A 13,665-nucleotide genomic window follows, 5' to 3' on the forward strand; every position below is an offset into this window, starting at 1 on the left:
GCAGTCGGTTGCAGAGGGTCATTGTATGTTTGTGTGAGTCTGGTTTCCAGAGAGGATTATCTGCAGAGGGCGCTCCTGACTATATGCTGCCTTCACATCTGCAGCAGACTCCATCATCAGGCCACCGAGGATTTAAAGATCGCTATTCCTCAGATTAACCTCATGGCAGTCTCCTGTCTCCTAGTGAAGATCCTACCACTAATTACTGTGAGTTAAACTCACCTCCACTTTCTCTGCACTCAGGTCCGTCTGAAAAGCTTTTCAGATCTTCCTCCATGTTTGCAGTTTGCCATCTCTGCACCTGAACCCTCACCAGACCATCTGGACCTGTGCAGGAAGAAGAGCTTCTTCAGTCGCACATTTTTGCATCTTGGAAATAAACTGCCTTTTACTTTCAAATGGGATTCTGCATGAAAGTGCAGCATTCCTGGTTTTATTGGCTTCTTCAAGGGAGCAAATCCCATCTCATGATTGGGGGGTGACAATAAACAAGGACATTTCTTAAGCATAGTTTTTTTGGGTGGGGTGGGTGGTCAGAAAAGTTACGGTGAAATGTAACGTGGTTTAAAAAGTTTTTAATGTGTTCAAGCTGCAGGACCAAAAATGACTAGTAAGTGGTAATGTACAACAAACGTGTTTTTCTCCGTCAACAAATTGTTGAGACCCATAGCAGTCAAACTAAAATTCAAATGTTTAGATCTGAGTTTGGTTCAGTCACTGATCCAATCTCTGCTACACCTTTACAAAATTTAAGACTCTAAATAAAAACAAGTTTTAATGAGTGACTCCACTTAATAAAATTTCTCATAAATATTGTAGTGGCTCGCAATACAAGTTATGTGTTTAAATTATAACTTGTTAAGTTGCTTTATTTTTAAACCTTTTTTGATTTTCCCATGTCCTGGATGGCTGAGAATCTGGTAGGTGAATATCTGGGAAGTATCATAACCTAAACTTATCGCTCAAAGCACCAGGGTTTTTATGGAAAAAAGAGTTTATCGTGTGGTTTTAAATGCTCTGCGTTGAAGACAGTAAGAAATAAGGGCATACTTTGTTTTAGCTGCTCTGCAGTATCGCCCCTCTGCTCTCGGCTCCCATACAGAGCTGTCGGCTAGTGCTAACGCTCAGCCCCTCCAGTTTCAAACTAGAGGTAAAGGTGTTACATGTCTTTTGCTTTAAGTTTGTACTTACTGGAGGGTTTTATGTTTGTACTGCAGAGGCACAGCTAACAGCTAGCTGCTAGCTCCTCACTTCGGCGGTACCGTTCGGCTGCTGTTGCTCCTCCTACACTTTGGACTGAACCATTGTTCTAACAATGGGAGGGGGAACCTAAAAATTCATCCCTAAGTTTTTCTTAGATAAAAGGCGGATTTATTTCGTTCTTTGGCCTTTTTATATTGATATTGTGTAAATACAAGGGTTTCCTTCATGATTTCTTTTTCCTTTTTTGGGGTGGGGGGTGGGAGGATTTACGCCCATGGTTTTTTTTGGTTGTATCCTCTCAGTTCCATGTTACCTAAAATCCCTCATCTTGTCTGCTCAGACATTATCCTGCTTTACTCAGCAGGTTTCATCAGGAGGAGCGTCTGCAGCCAATGAGGTGAAGGAAGCGGCTGCAGGAAATGCTGAGTAATGTTAACAGTTATCTTTATGGATTACCACTCGCCTTTGTGTTGTCATTTCCCATAATGCAGAATTTAATGACTTCTTATCCAACTGTCACAACTTTGTTTCAGTTTTTATCGAAAGATGAAACCAACCAGCCTGAGCACAGACAGCTGGAGGACAAACGGACGGAGTCACAGAATCAGATTAGCTTCAGACTAAGAAAGTTTACCTGCAGGAAGAAAGGTCAGCATGTCTTGTCCAATCTGTTATTTATTTAAGCAAATGAGATATGAAGAAAAAATTCTGATTTACAATAATGACATGATAGGGCGGGAAGAACAAATACGAGCAAAAAATTAAAAAAAACAATCAGTAACAACACTGTTGTATCAGTAATGTTTTTACTGTTTTATGACTTCAAGGGCATAAGATAAAATTGACATTAAATGTGTTAGTTGAATCATGAGCAGCTCTTCCTCTGGTGGACGACAGACTCATTAAGACGTTAAGTATTGATGTATCAGAAATTATTGGCTGGATTTAAAAACAGTATAAAGTTTTTAGTGTTAGTTGAGATGTCAGTAAGAAGCAGCAACCCAATAGTCAAACAAACATTTCACTTTATTCTTATTGATACAAAAAATGTATAAAAAAATTTCATCATAATACAGAACTTTATCACAGAGGATGGTTTTTAATCATAATCTAAACACATCAGAAACAGTATGAGCCACTCTCCATAATGAAACTGATTCCGGTCCAGTTCGTCATTCTGGTCTCCAGCAGAACCCAGAGTTGCTCTGGCTGGTTTCTCTTTGACTGAATTTGAATGGAGCCATTTTCCCAGCCTGAGAGCCGTCGGCTTAATGAGGGCTCTGTTTGCTCAGCGCTCAAAGGAGACCCCCAGAGTTCACTTGTGGGCTCCTGTGATGTTTCCCATGTCCTCTTGAAGGACTCAGTGAGGAAGAGGACGGGCAGTCCTTCAGCGGCATGCTGGTGGGCCTCCAGCCAGCTTCCACCGCCCGCCGTCTGCCTCTCAACAAACCACAACCCTCTGTGTTCAGGAGGCAGACTCCAGGGAAGCATCCGGAGCGGCAGGAGACGATGGGAAGCGTCAAACTCAAGAGAATCCAAGATCTAAATAATATCTGGTGCAGCATAGTTTGCAAGTTTGTACTTATATGTTTGTACAAAAACATAAAACCTTCCACACAGTTTCCTCTGTGATTCCATTGGGAAGCACAGAGGAAACTATTGATCAGTAAAACATCTATAAAAAGATGATTAAACTGCTTTTTGGTGCAAAGGAGTATGACAAAAATTCATGTCAATGAACCAAAACCCAGAAGAAGTGAATGAAAATATTGGTCCATTGTTAAGTTTTCAAAGGTTCTAGAACAGAAAGTAGCAGCACAAAGCAGACGCAGAAAGACATCAGAGCAATAACTGGTTCTACCATTAATCTGGGAACAGTTCAAAGGTCGTCTCCAAACTATCTGAAGTCCATTATTCTGCAGAGGAGAAGATTATTCCCAAGAGGAAAACATATAAGACAGATATTACATCCAAGCAGTCCTTTGTAATATTTCACACCCTGAATCAAAGCCTTATTTTATGCAGCTCTAATCTGAACAGTCGAATCAAATCATCTCCAGTTTCTTGTTTAAGAACACAAAGTTTCATTCTCATCAATGAGGTTTCATTTGGACGTAGTCATCTTCATACTGAGAACATCAGAGCTGCTGTTTGGTACCTGACGTCTTCATGGTTAAGAGTTTTACTTTTTTATAGGTTTCAATAGAAATATCTGGTCAGTGAAGGTGTGTGCATGTGTGTGCTTGTGCATGCGTGTGTGTGTGCGTGTGTTTGTGTGTGTTAGTGTCCAGATCAGAGAACGACAGCTTTCCTCCGTTCCAGTCCAGATTCACTCGGATCTTCTGGATCTTTTTCTGGACTGAGAGGAATCTGGGAGGAGCTGCTGACGACTCTGCTAAGTATTGACCTTTACAGAACCGATGTTACGGCTTCACAGAGACGATCCATCCGACTCTCTGCCCTTTATACAGTTTCATGTGGACACAATCAAGATGAGGAAGAAGCCCGCTAGTTTCTACTGAAACTAACACAGAGGGTTCTGAGTCGAGATTCAGTCCTTCAAAAACTGAATCTGGAGGGACCAGCTCTCCCCTCTGCCCTGGGACACCAGAGAGTAGCTGCAGTTGGGACACGGATGTCTGGTTTCCCTCCTGGGCCTGTTGCCCCTTTGACCTGAAAAAATGGATGTATGATTAATATTGATAATTTATGATAGAACTATGTGAGTCCAGGGTGAACCCGCTTCTCGCCCGTTGACCTTTGGAGAAGTTCACCAGCACCCTGTTGACCTTATTAAGGATAAGAGTGTGAGATAATGGATGGATGACTGTATCTATCAGCTGTTCTTCCTGTCAGCACAAAACCTTCTGGCTTTTATGTACCTATCATGAAAAATAACAATTTTTCAGAATTATTGAGTCAGTTTCAATTTGTTGCAGAAAACATTTGATCACATGACCTCTGCAGGATTAAAAGCTCAGTCTGGTTCAAACTGGGGACAGTGTTGGTTTTAAGGATATTCCTGCCTCTGGTTGAACTGGTTTCTGAGGAAACTGAGCAGTTTGGCTTTGAGCTTATCCGGCCGTTCATCCTCCTCTACATCTCGGCCTCTTTCTGCTCAGTGACGGGGGGCAGGTGGCGGGAGGCGGTGGGTGTTGTAGCTTAGCAACTCCCTCAGTGGATGGGGATTGATATGCAGCGTTATTCAGCCGTCTCTCTCTGAGCTGCAGGAGGAGGGGGCCTGAACAAAGCGCTCCTTATTGAGGCCTCCCCTCCTCCTCCACTTTGCCCAGGCACAACGACGTGGGAGGACAAATATTTCAGCTCAAAGGAAACGAGACGCAGCAGCAGCTCATGAACTGAAACTCAGACGGACGACGGCCTCCAGGTGTTTCAGCTTCATTATTTAAATAACAGAAATAATATTCAGGTGAATATTAAGGCCATAAATCAGTTGCTGGAGTTGGAGCTCCTGCTTTAGGTTTAATCTCAGAGCAGAGCTCATTCTGTCTCTATTATCTGGCTTCTTCTGAGATCCATCCATCACAGAACAACACAGAGACACAGTCAACCCTGCACACATTTCAAAGACCAATCTGCCTAACAGTCATGGTTCTGGTCTGTGGGAGGAAGCTGGAGTACCCAGAGAGAACGCAGGAACATACAGGGAGAACACACGAAGAGTCAGGCTGTTTGTCCCCTCCTTCCAGTTTTATCCATAAAACGTCTTCAGAGCTTTATAAAACTTCTTCCATAAATAACCACAGTTGCATAACCTCTAGTTATTGCTGTAGATGACGGTTTGGTCCAGAGCTGCACATAGGATGTGAATCCTGGATGTTTGCAGCTTTAATTTTTGTCATTTTGATGGAGTCCAACCAGGGGAGAAAAATCCTACATAAATCATTTCAGTTTGTCAGATTTGACCTTTTCTAGATGTGGACAACCGCAGATGGTCAGACTTACTTCTGTAATCAGAATTATGATAAAAATGAAACGGATCTCGGTGGAAACTAAGTGCAAACAGAGATTTCTCAGGAAGAGACTGGATCTCAGTCAAACTTTCTGGAAAACAGAAATAAAATCTTTAAACTGATGATTTTTGGAAAAACTAGTGGGTTTTTTTCATTCATTTATGAGTAAAGATAGAACCAAAGTTCAGCTTCATGGTTTCTGCTGCAGAGGAAACTTTGTGAAAGAGCAACCAGCCAATCAGATCTCTGAATACATCCAACCAATCCCAGTCTGTGGATCAGGCAGCCAGGGAGTTTCTTGTGTTTGGATGAAACCGGCCGTTTAGTTTGAACCCGGAATAAAAGAAAATCTGAAGAAGGTTCTGGAAACCCGTCGGCTGAGTGAGGAATTCCTGCGTTTTCTCCAGAGCAACCGGTCACAGAGCATCTGTGTTCATTCAGTCTGCAGGAGCTCATTGTGAAGCCGTGACCTTCAGTAATCCAACAACAACAAAAAGGAGCGTCACAGTCCGGCATGGCGGGTCGGTGCAGCGGTGGGCGTGCAGCTGCTCAGCGCTCCTTTCAGTCATCCCCGCCTTCCAGACAAAACGCAACCAAACGGCAACCTGACGTTCTGGAACCGTCACAGTGAAAGTTCTTTAGGAAAAACATGAGCTTTTATTCTGAAATCACCCCAAAAAGTGTTTAAAATAACAGGGATTATATTTTAGTCTCTATATAGAAAGTTTTTAAAGAAAGTTATTGAAACAGAGCAGGGAGAAACTTCTGATTTTTACTGTTAGCAACAAATTAATTCAATTGTTATCTTTATTTTCATTCATTTTATTGAATTCACAGAGAAACTTATTAAAATTGAAGTTCCCTGAATCTGTGATTGTGGAGAAAATATTCAACCAGTCCTTAGAAAAAATAGCAAAACATTAAGAAAATGTTGAATAGGACGGTTCATCATGTCTGTGTTAGCAGAGAAATAACAAATGTTAACATTCAAGAAGAAAAATCACATTTTATTGAAACAAAATGTAAAAAAATGGCCAGCAAAAACATGCTGTAAAATAAACAGCCATAATTCAGAATAGCTGAATTTAGCCTCATTTTAGCAAAGTATAGTTAGTTTCCATGTCTTACAGTACTGAGAACAGGACGGACAGAAATCCTGAACAAATATTAGTAAGAAAAGGAAAATATGAAACTGGAAAACAGTAAGAATATTTATCTACAAACATTTACAAAGAAATTCCTCTAAAATCTGTAATTTTCTAACAAAAGTAACATAATTGTCTGCTCTACAGAACCTCCTGAAAATATTATTACATAAAATTATTTCTTGGGTTTTATTTTGTCTGCTGTTCCAGAACAAATAAAAAGTAATCAGAGAAAAGTTTTTATTACCTTTCATTCCTCTGGATCAAAGAAACAGATGGAAAAAAAAAACGGCAGAGGAAATGTCTTCTTAAAGTATCTCTGCTCTGTTATTACATATCAGATTTTTACTATTTGAAAATGTTAAAATAAAACCCAAGAATTCATAATCTCAAAAAGAATAATAAAAAAAATTAAAAAGGGTTGTGTGGAGCAGTTCCAAGTAGTCAGTATCTCCCCTGCAGTGGTTAACAGTTTGAGCCTCAGTCACCATGGCTGCATTGGGTGAGCGAAACTCAATGACAATTTGTTTTTGCCCATATCCAATTTTTTCACTGAACGACCCGATTCTGATCTTTTCACCCTCCAATAAATCCAATCGGAGCTTCATATGTGGACCTGAATCTTATCCAGTAGTTTTCAAAGGTTCTGCAGTCCGAATGGTCATGTCGCATTTTATCCGACATGCGTCATTATTCTGCAGCAGAAGAAGCCAGACTTTAAATCTGGATGCAAACAATGTCTGAAAATGATAATAATGAAGTGATGAAAGCAGACTGAAGTCTGAGTCAGTGAACGCATCACATCCCAACCCCAGAATGCAGACAAAGATGTGCACACAACTGTAATGGAAACACAGTTACTTTTAGCCATGAGGAATGAATTCTGCACGTAAGATGCTGATTATTCATAACTACTTCACACAACCTGGATGTGGAAAACACAAACTATCCCTTTAAATGGTCGTTTTGTGTTCTGGGCTCAGCAGGGCGTCCCGATGGCGGATGCAGAGTCTTTCACTGCCTCACAGACAGCCTTTTCTGCCACCACGCTCTTCATCGCCTCCTCTTTGCCAGAGGGCGTGAGGGAGGAAGGCGAGGGTGAGGAGGGTGAGGAGAGGGTGGAGGTGGGGGCGGTGGAGGCCGAGGATGAGGAAGAGGAGGAGTCAGGGAGGCACTCTTCGCAGCAGCAGCAGCAGCAGTCCATGAAGGCCTGGCCCAGAGAGCGGCAGAGGCACAGCAGCAGAACCGGCGTCGCCGAGCAGCGAACGAACAGCAGGAACTGTTCGACCAGAGCCAGCGCCGGCAGAACCAGAACCGGGGCGGACACGTAGGCCAGGGTGATGCTGCACACGCTCTGAGGCAGGTTACAGGTGACGTACAGGGCGGTGAGCGCCATCACGGCGGTACGCAGCCTCTGCTCCCTCACCTGCTGCTTCTTCTTCCCAGAGGAGGATGAGGAGGAGGAAGAGGAGGAAGAGCACCTGCTGGTCACCTTCTCAGCGCCGGGTTTCTGCGGCTCCCGCTGGGCCAGAACCCGCCTGGTCACCAGGTCGCAGGCCAGAGTGAAGAGCAGCGGCAGGCACAGGTAGCAGCCGAAGATCCACCACATGCGGGCCTGGTGGTAGGTCAGAACCAGCGCGTAGACGCTCTCCGGGAGCTCCGCCCACGGCTCGCGGATGCAGGCGTCCACCTTCACCCTGTCCGCCCTTAGAGAGGCCAGGAGGGAGGCCGCCGGCTGGTGCTGCGGCAGGTCAGAGGTCAGCGCCGGCAGGCTGACGGTCTGCTGGACGAGCTGCCACAGCAGCAGCTCTGGAGCCCCCAGCACCATGGAGCCAACCCAGATCACACCCACCTTGGACAGGATGGAGCGGCACGGCTCCACCTTCGGCGTCTGGTGGGGGGAGGGCGAGGTGGCGGCGTGGAAACGATCGATGCTCAGAGCGCAGAGGCTGAAGGTCGCCACGCCCAGAGAGGTCACCTGACAGAGACAGAACCCAGACCAGAGATTAAAACGTCTCTCTGGCTGCAATCAGACAGCTTTCAGAACAAAACGGCTGGAGATCCGATTCCCTCTCAGCTGCTCAGAAGGTTTTCTCCAAGCTCCTGTTCATTAAAATTTATCTCCAAAATCCCCTTAAAGGGACAGTATAATGTAAAATCGACATCATGTTATAATGCTATTCCCTCGTCAAACATTTATCGATTCTGGATTGATTCTTTCATGCATGTTTGAGAAATCCTTTAATCTCCATGGCAACCATTCAGCTGTGCACAACGCCTGGTTGGCCCTAGCCCCGCCTTCGAGATGCAGCTCCTCCCCGCCTCAGAGTTGCCCTCCTCTGTGCCTTGGCACTCGGCTCCTTCAGACTAGCCAATTAGCAAACACCTAGTGTGACTGTGAATCTGCTGAGCTCATTATCATTCCTTCTAAGAACGGTTATAAATGAGAAGCAGTGTTGTGATGGCATGCTTGAAGGCGGCGTGTTGGAAAGAGTAGGAGCTTCTTAAAGAGACAGAAGCCCAAATTCAAGGTCTTAAATGACAAAGTCAATTTTATTTTAAGTCATATCTGAAGGTATCATAGTTACTTGATTATGCTATAAAATGGAACTATGTGCCTGGAAAAATACATACAACTGTCCTTTTATATCCTTTATTTTTGCATCAACTGAACAGCTAAACTATCTCAGTCTTATTCCTAACATTAATTTAAATAATCTACGTGCATATCAAGACCAGCAACAACTCCAGCTAGAGAAGCAACTTCCAGAGCAGAGGGAGCATCACCATGAACCGACGCCTTCTGCTCTGCAGGCTGACAGTTCATGGAGACTCGTCTGAACAGAAGGATGAAGATTTTGACCAAAAGAAACAGACTCCTCCTCCCTCAGAGAGCTTAGTGAGATGAAACAGTTAAGACCCAGCTGAGGGTAATTACTGCTGAGATGTAATTAGCATGAGAAAGGCTGAACTAACAGCAGACGGGGGCAGCTGGCAGCCTGACCCGCTTAAACGGTCCTCAGCAAAAAGAGCAATTAAAGAAAACGGTCATTAATTAGCAGGAAACAGATTCCCTTGTTTGCATGAAAAGAGGTGAAGACGCAGAGCCTTGATGAGGCTGGAGGGCCGACCTTGTTACGACCTGCTGCAGACGACATGCTCCTACAAATGAGGAGAAGCTCCAGTTCAGGGACCTGGGAGCCCGAATGGAGCGCTGCAGAGACGGGAAACTAAAATAAACTCAACCAGCTGGTTGATGGTAATGGATAATTCAACCTTTGACTTTGTATTTTTTCCTTATTGCACTTAATATTTAATCACTAGGTAAAATAGAACAGGGATCTGTTAGATATCAATAAAGTGGTGTAACTTGGAGCAACTCTTGGTATGTGAAGGTCATGATAAGAGGTGGGAGAGGGAAACGGGGCAGGAGGTTTCAAAAGGAGAATAAACATTTTGGATGTGATAGAGCTCTGAAAAATACTGTTGATATTACAGCGCTCTCCTTGTTATAACAAGATTTAATAAAACTCTAAAAGGCAAATGATTCTGTTCTCATTGACTTATTTAACAGAAAACTCCATAAAGTTGATGTTGTTGCCTGGATCCAGCGAACGGAAGGATGAAAGGACAGGAGCCAAGGACTGATCACCTTGAGATATTATCCTCAGTCTCCAAGCCTTGAAACATGGGAGTATTTGGACCCTCTTACCTGCAGTCTAACCGCTGCCTGATTTCACAAACTTCATAGAGGAGGAGCCAAAGTGATGGGTGTAATGTGGGATGGGTGATGGCCAAAGTTGGGACTATGGCGGTCTGATCCTTGGCAACAGAAGCTGGTTCTTGGGATGTGGAATGTCTCCTCTCTGGAGGGGAAGGATCCCAAATTGGTGTGTGAGTTTGAGAGATTCCAGCTAGAAATAGTTTGACTCACCTCGACACATGACTCTGGAGCCTGTCTCCTTGCAAAGGGTTGGACACGCTTCTTTTTTTACAGTTGATATGGTCCTATCGACTTCATCAGGTTGTGATCTACAGCTTTTGCTGAAGTGATTCAGAGGCAGCTGAGTGTGAAGCAACTGGGAGGGGAATCAGTGCTTCCAAATTTGAGACTATGGTCTTAGCCAGAAAAGGTAGAGTGCCGTCTCTGGGTCTGGGAAGAGGTTCTGCACCAAGTGGAGAAGTTTAAGTATCTCTAGCTCAAAACTGAGGGAGAAATGGACTGGGAGATCGACAGATGGGTCGGAGCAGCATCTGCAGTGAAGTGGGTGCTGTATCAATCGGTCGTGGTGAAGAGACAGCTGAGACCCATTTGTGTCAGACACAGAAAGTCTGCCTGACTTTTCTGACTGAGACTTTTCTTCTCCCTCCAAGGTCTGGTTGATCCATTGTGACCTCAGATTCTCTCCAGGTGCACTGTCGAGAAATCAGGTGACATATGCGACTAAAGTGGAAACACTCTGGAACCGTGAAACCAACAGTTGTGTTTAAATCTGTGATTCTGCTCCACAACTAAAACATGGAATTAAACTGTCGCTTCACAGCTGAGGTTCTACCTGACGGTCCTTCCTGACCCAGTACTCCGGGCCAGAAACTTTAAATATTTTTATTTTAGCTTGAAGACGTCAGAACCTGTGTCTCTGTCTTCACTCAGACCCAGCTGTGGATCTTCTGGTCTGCACCTGCAGACAAACAGCCCAGCTCTGCAAACTGTTTGTTTCTGAGATCCGATAAACAAGAGCTGCTTCATGCTTCACAAACAGAACCGAGAGGCCAAACGGGTCACAACAGCCCGTTCTGTTCAGAGGGAAGCCGTCTGGAGCCAGGGACAAAGAGCCATTCATCAGTTTGCTTCACAGTCGCTCCAACATGAGGAGTAAAACAGCTCAGATGGAGAACTGGGTCTGAACTGAATGTGTTCACCGGCTGGAGATCAGGAGATTAACTGAATCTTCCATTAACATTAAATAATTACGATAAAGTCTTTAAACAGCATCAGCCAATAATGTAATAAAACATAAGACAATCCGTCCGTCGTCTATGCCTTCTTCTCCCCGGGTTAGAAAAATTTACAGTTTTGCCCCAAATGATCCAAAACAAATTCACATACCTGAGTCAGAAAAAATAACTGAGTATTTGTTGTTCGCTCTTTCAATCTTGTCAAACACCGAAAGTCACCATATCTTTATGTCATAAGTAGCTACCTGTGGTATTAATAGATTCACTTGTTTAACATTGAAGAATATAGAAAAAGTTGATTAATACCATAACTGAAACCAGAGTTCATATATTAGCATTATTCTGCTGTTTGTCATGTGGCTTCAGTGAGGAATTACAGGTAGGATTTATGTTCATTGTTAATCTTTTCAGTGAATCGTTTAGCATTGTTCTTTAAGTGATTATTCTGTTGCTCTTGCTCTAGTTTATGTTCATTATGTGTTAGTTTGTGTTAAACCATCAGAGTAACCATAACAGAGAGAGGTAGGCTTATGAAGACTGCCTCTTTGGAGTTTCAAACATATAACCTCAAAAATGCCATCTAATGGTGGATTCCCGGGACACAGCGTCTTTCTCTCTGTAGCTGTAGGTGCTACGCTACAATATGTTAGCAGTTATCTGTTGTGATGTTGTGTTTTATTGGTAATAAATGTTTGCTACACAAAACAAAAATGATGTATTTTTTTAATTCACTTAACTGTGTGGAAATTGCTGACATGTTTTAGTAAGTCAAACTAAGTCTACTACTGCTACAACAATGAAAACCAGTTAAGTGAAGAACACAAACTGAAATCAATCGAGTTGGAAACTGAGTAACTTTTTTTTTTTAGAAAAGGTGGAAAAAGGAGTAGTTTTACTACGGTATTGTTTAATTTATCTTGAGTAACATTTCAGAATATTTTACTCCTTGTGAGTAACTTCACTGAACAAACATCTTTTAGCCAAACATGCTTTAGAGACAGACACATCTGAACATGAATTGGTGCTTTGGATAATCTGATCACTTAGAAGTGAGGAAATCAGTGGTCATGTGACCTACGTGTGCTTTGTATTAACCAAATAACATCTTTTCGCATTTTTCTTTCTTCGTAATTGGTTTTATTTAAATGGCCAGAATTATGACGTCATTTTTCGATTATTCTGTTTCATAAAAAGTTTGCTGCAGGTTGGAATTGTATTTCTAAACTAAATAAAATTAAACGGACTTTTTCAGCCCGCTTTAATCAGCAGTCAACCTGCGGAACACCCGCGCATCTCGCGCGCACTTCCACTCTCTCACCTCCAGGTAGGGCACGAGCCGACAGGACAGGTCTCCTAGCAACCGCTTCAAGGTGAGCTCGTGGAAGATGACCACGGGCAGGCAGAAGAAGAGCACGAGGAAGTCCCAGAAGGCCAGGCCCGCGAGGATGCAGTTCCACGCGCTCTTCAGGTAGAAGCTGTGCCACACGATGCACATGAGCGCGAGGTTCCCCACGAGACCCGCCGCGAACAGCACGAGCGCGAGCAGCAGCACCGCGTACGCCCAGTAGGAGGCGTCCGTGACCGGGAGCAGCGGATTCAGGAGGCCCGCGGAGGAGTTGGCCCGCGGGGCGGAGGAGTGGCGGTGCGTCCGCGGCGTGGTGAAGAAGCCGCTCGGGTCGTCGTGTCTGCGGGGAGGACTGTTCTGGGAAACGGGGTCTCTTTTCCTGAAACTCCCATCTTTGGCTCCTCGAGTGACCCGCTTCAGGCTGAAAGTTTCCGTCCGGTTCGGCCCGGTCCTCTCCTCTGCCCCCGCTGCCAAACCCGCAGCATCCTCCGGCTGGAAGTCGGCATTTGTGAGGACATGACGGAGGTCCGCGCTGCGCAGAAAGAGCAGAAAAAAGCAGCAGAGAAGCCTCATGGTTCCGCTGAGCCGCTGCTGTCCTTCATCTGCTGAGACTGAAGCAGGAGACAAATGTCCATGAAGCTGTGCGGGAGACGGTCCAACCTCCCTGTGGTCCTGATGGAGAAGTTTCAGAGTCCAAACAAGTTCAGCATCCAAGTTTACAGAAACAGCACAGAGGATCCGGTCAGACATTTCAAATTAAAGGCTCGAATTTAAAACAATTTCAGAAATACGGAGGAATGCGAGGGAACAAAATGTAAATGTAAATACTAAAAATTATTGATTAATTTTAAATAGACGTGTTATTTATTAAAAGCAGGTTCCTCTGAATAAATTATGCCAATAAGAGGTCCATTCATTACAGAGACAAAGATGGATTCATTTCAGCTTTAGAACAATCTAATTAAAAATACAAATGAAATCATAAAATGTATTTAATTTCCTGCAAGAGACATGGATGCTTAGAGGAACATTTAATCAA

General features: G+C 43.9%; 1 protein-coding gene and 1 long non-coding RNA gene across 2 annotated transcripts; one reads left to right on the top strand and one right to left on the bottom strand.

The window, feature by feature from the left end:
* The first annotated feature begins 1,551 nt into the window (after window positions 1-1,551).
* Window positions 1,552-4,111, top strand: LOC106936662 (uncharacterized). The gene is made up of 3 exons (XR_001422182.1): window positions 1,552-1,629; window positions 1,737-1,851; window positions 2,673-4,111. It is a non-coding gene; the product is annotated as an uncharacterized LOC106936662 (long non-coding RNA).
* Window positions 4,112-5,978: 1,867 nt separating this feature from the next.
* Window positions 5,979-13,460, bottom strand: LOC106936665 (prosaposin receptor GPR37L1-like). Its single transcript, XM_015017802.1, has 2 exons — window positions 12,600-13,460; window positions 5,979-8,300 (listed from the first exon to the last, which is right to left on the bottom strand). Exons 1-2 carry the CDS (start codon window positions 13,374-13,376, stop codon window positions 7,302-7,304), a joined length of 1,776 nt encoding a protein of 591 aa, XP_014873288.1. The 5' UTR covers window positions 13,377-13,460; the 3' UTR covers window positions 5,979-7,301.
* Between the last annotated feature and the right edge of the window lie 205 nt (window positions 13,461-13,665).

The sequence above is a fragment of the Poecilia latipinna genome, unplaced genomic scaffold (genome assembly GCF_001443285.1).
Source record: "Poecilia latipinna isolate Pla-1442-1.1 unplaced genomic scaffold, P_latipinna-1.0 Scaffold2190, whole genome shotgun sequence".
NCBI lineage: Eukaryota > Metazoa > Chordata > Actinopteri > Cyprinodontiformes > Poeciliidae > Poecilia > Poecilia latipinna.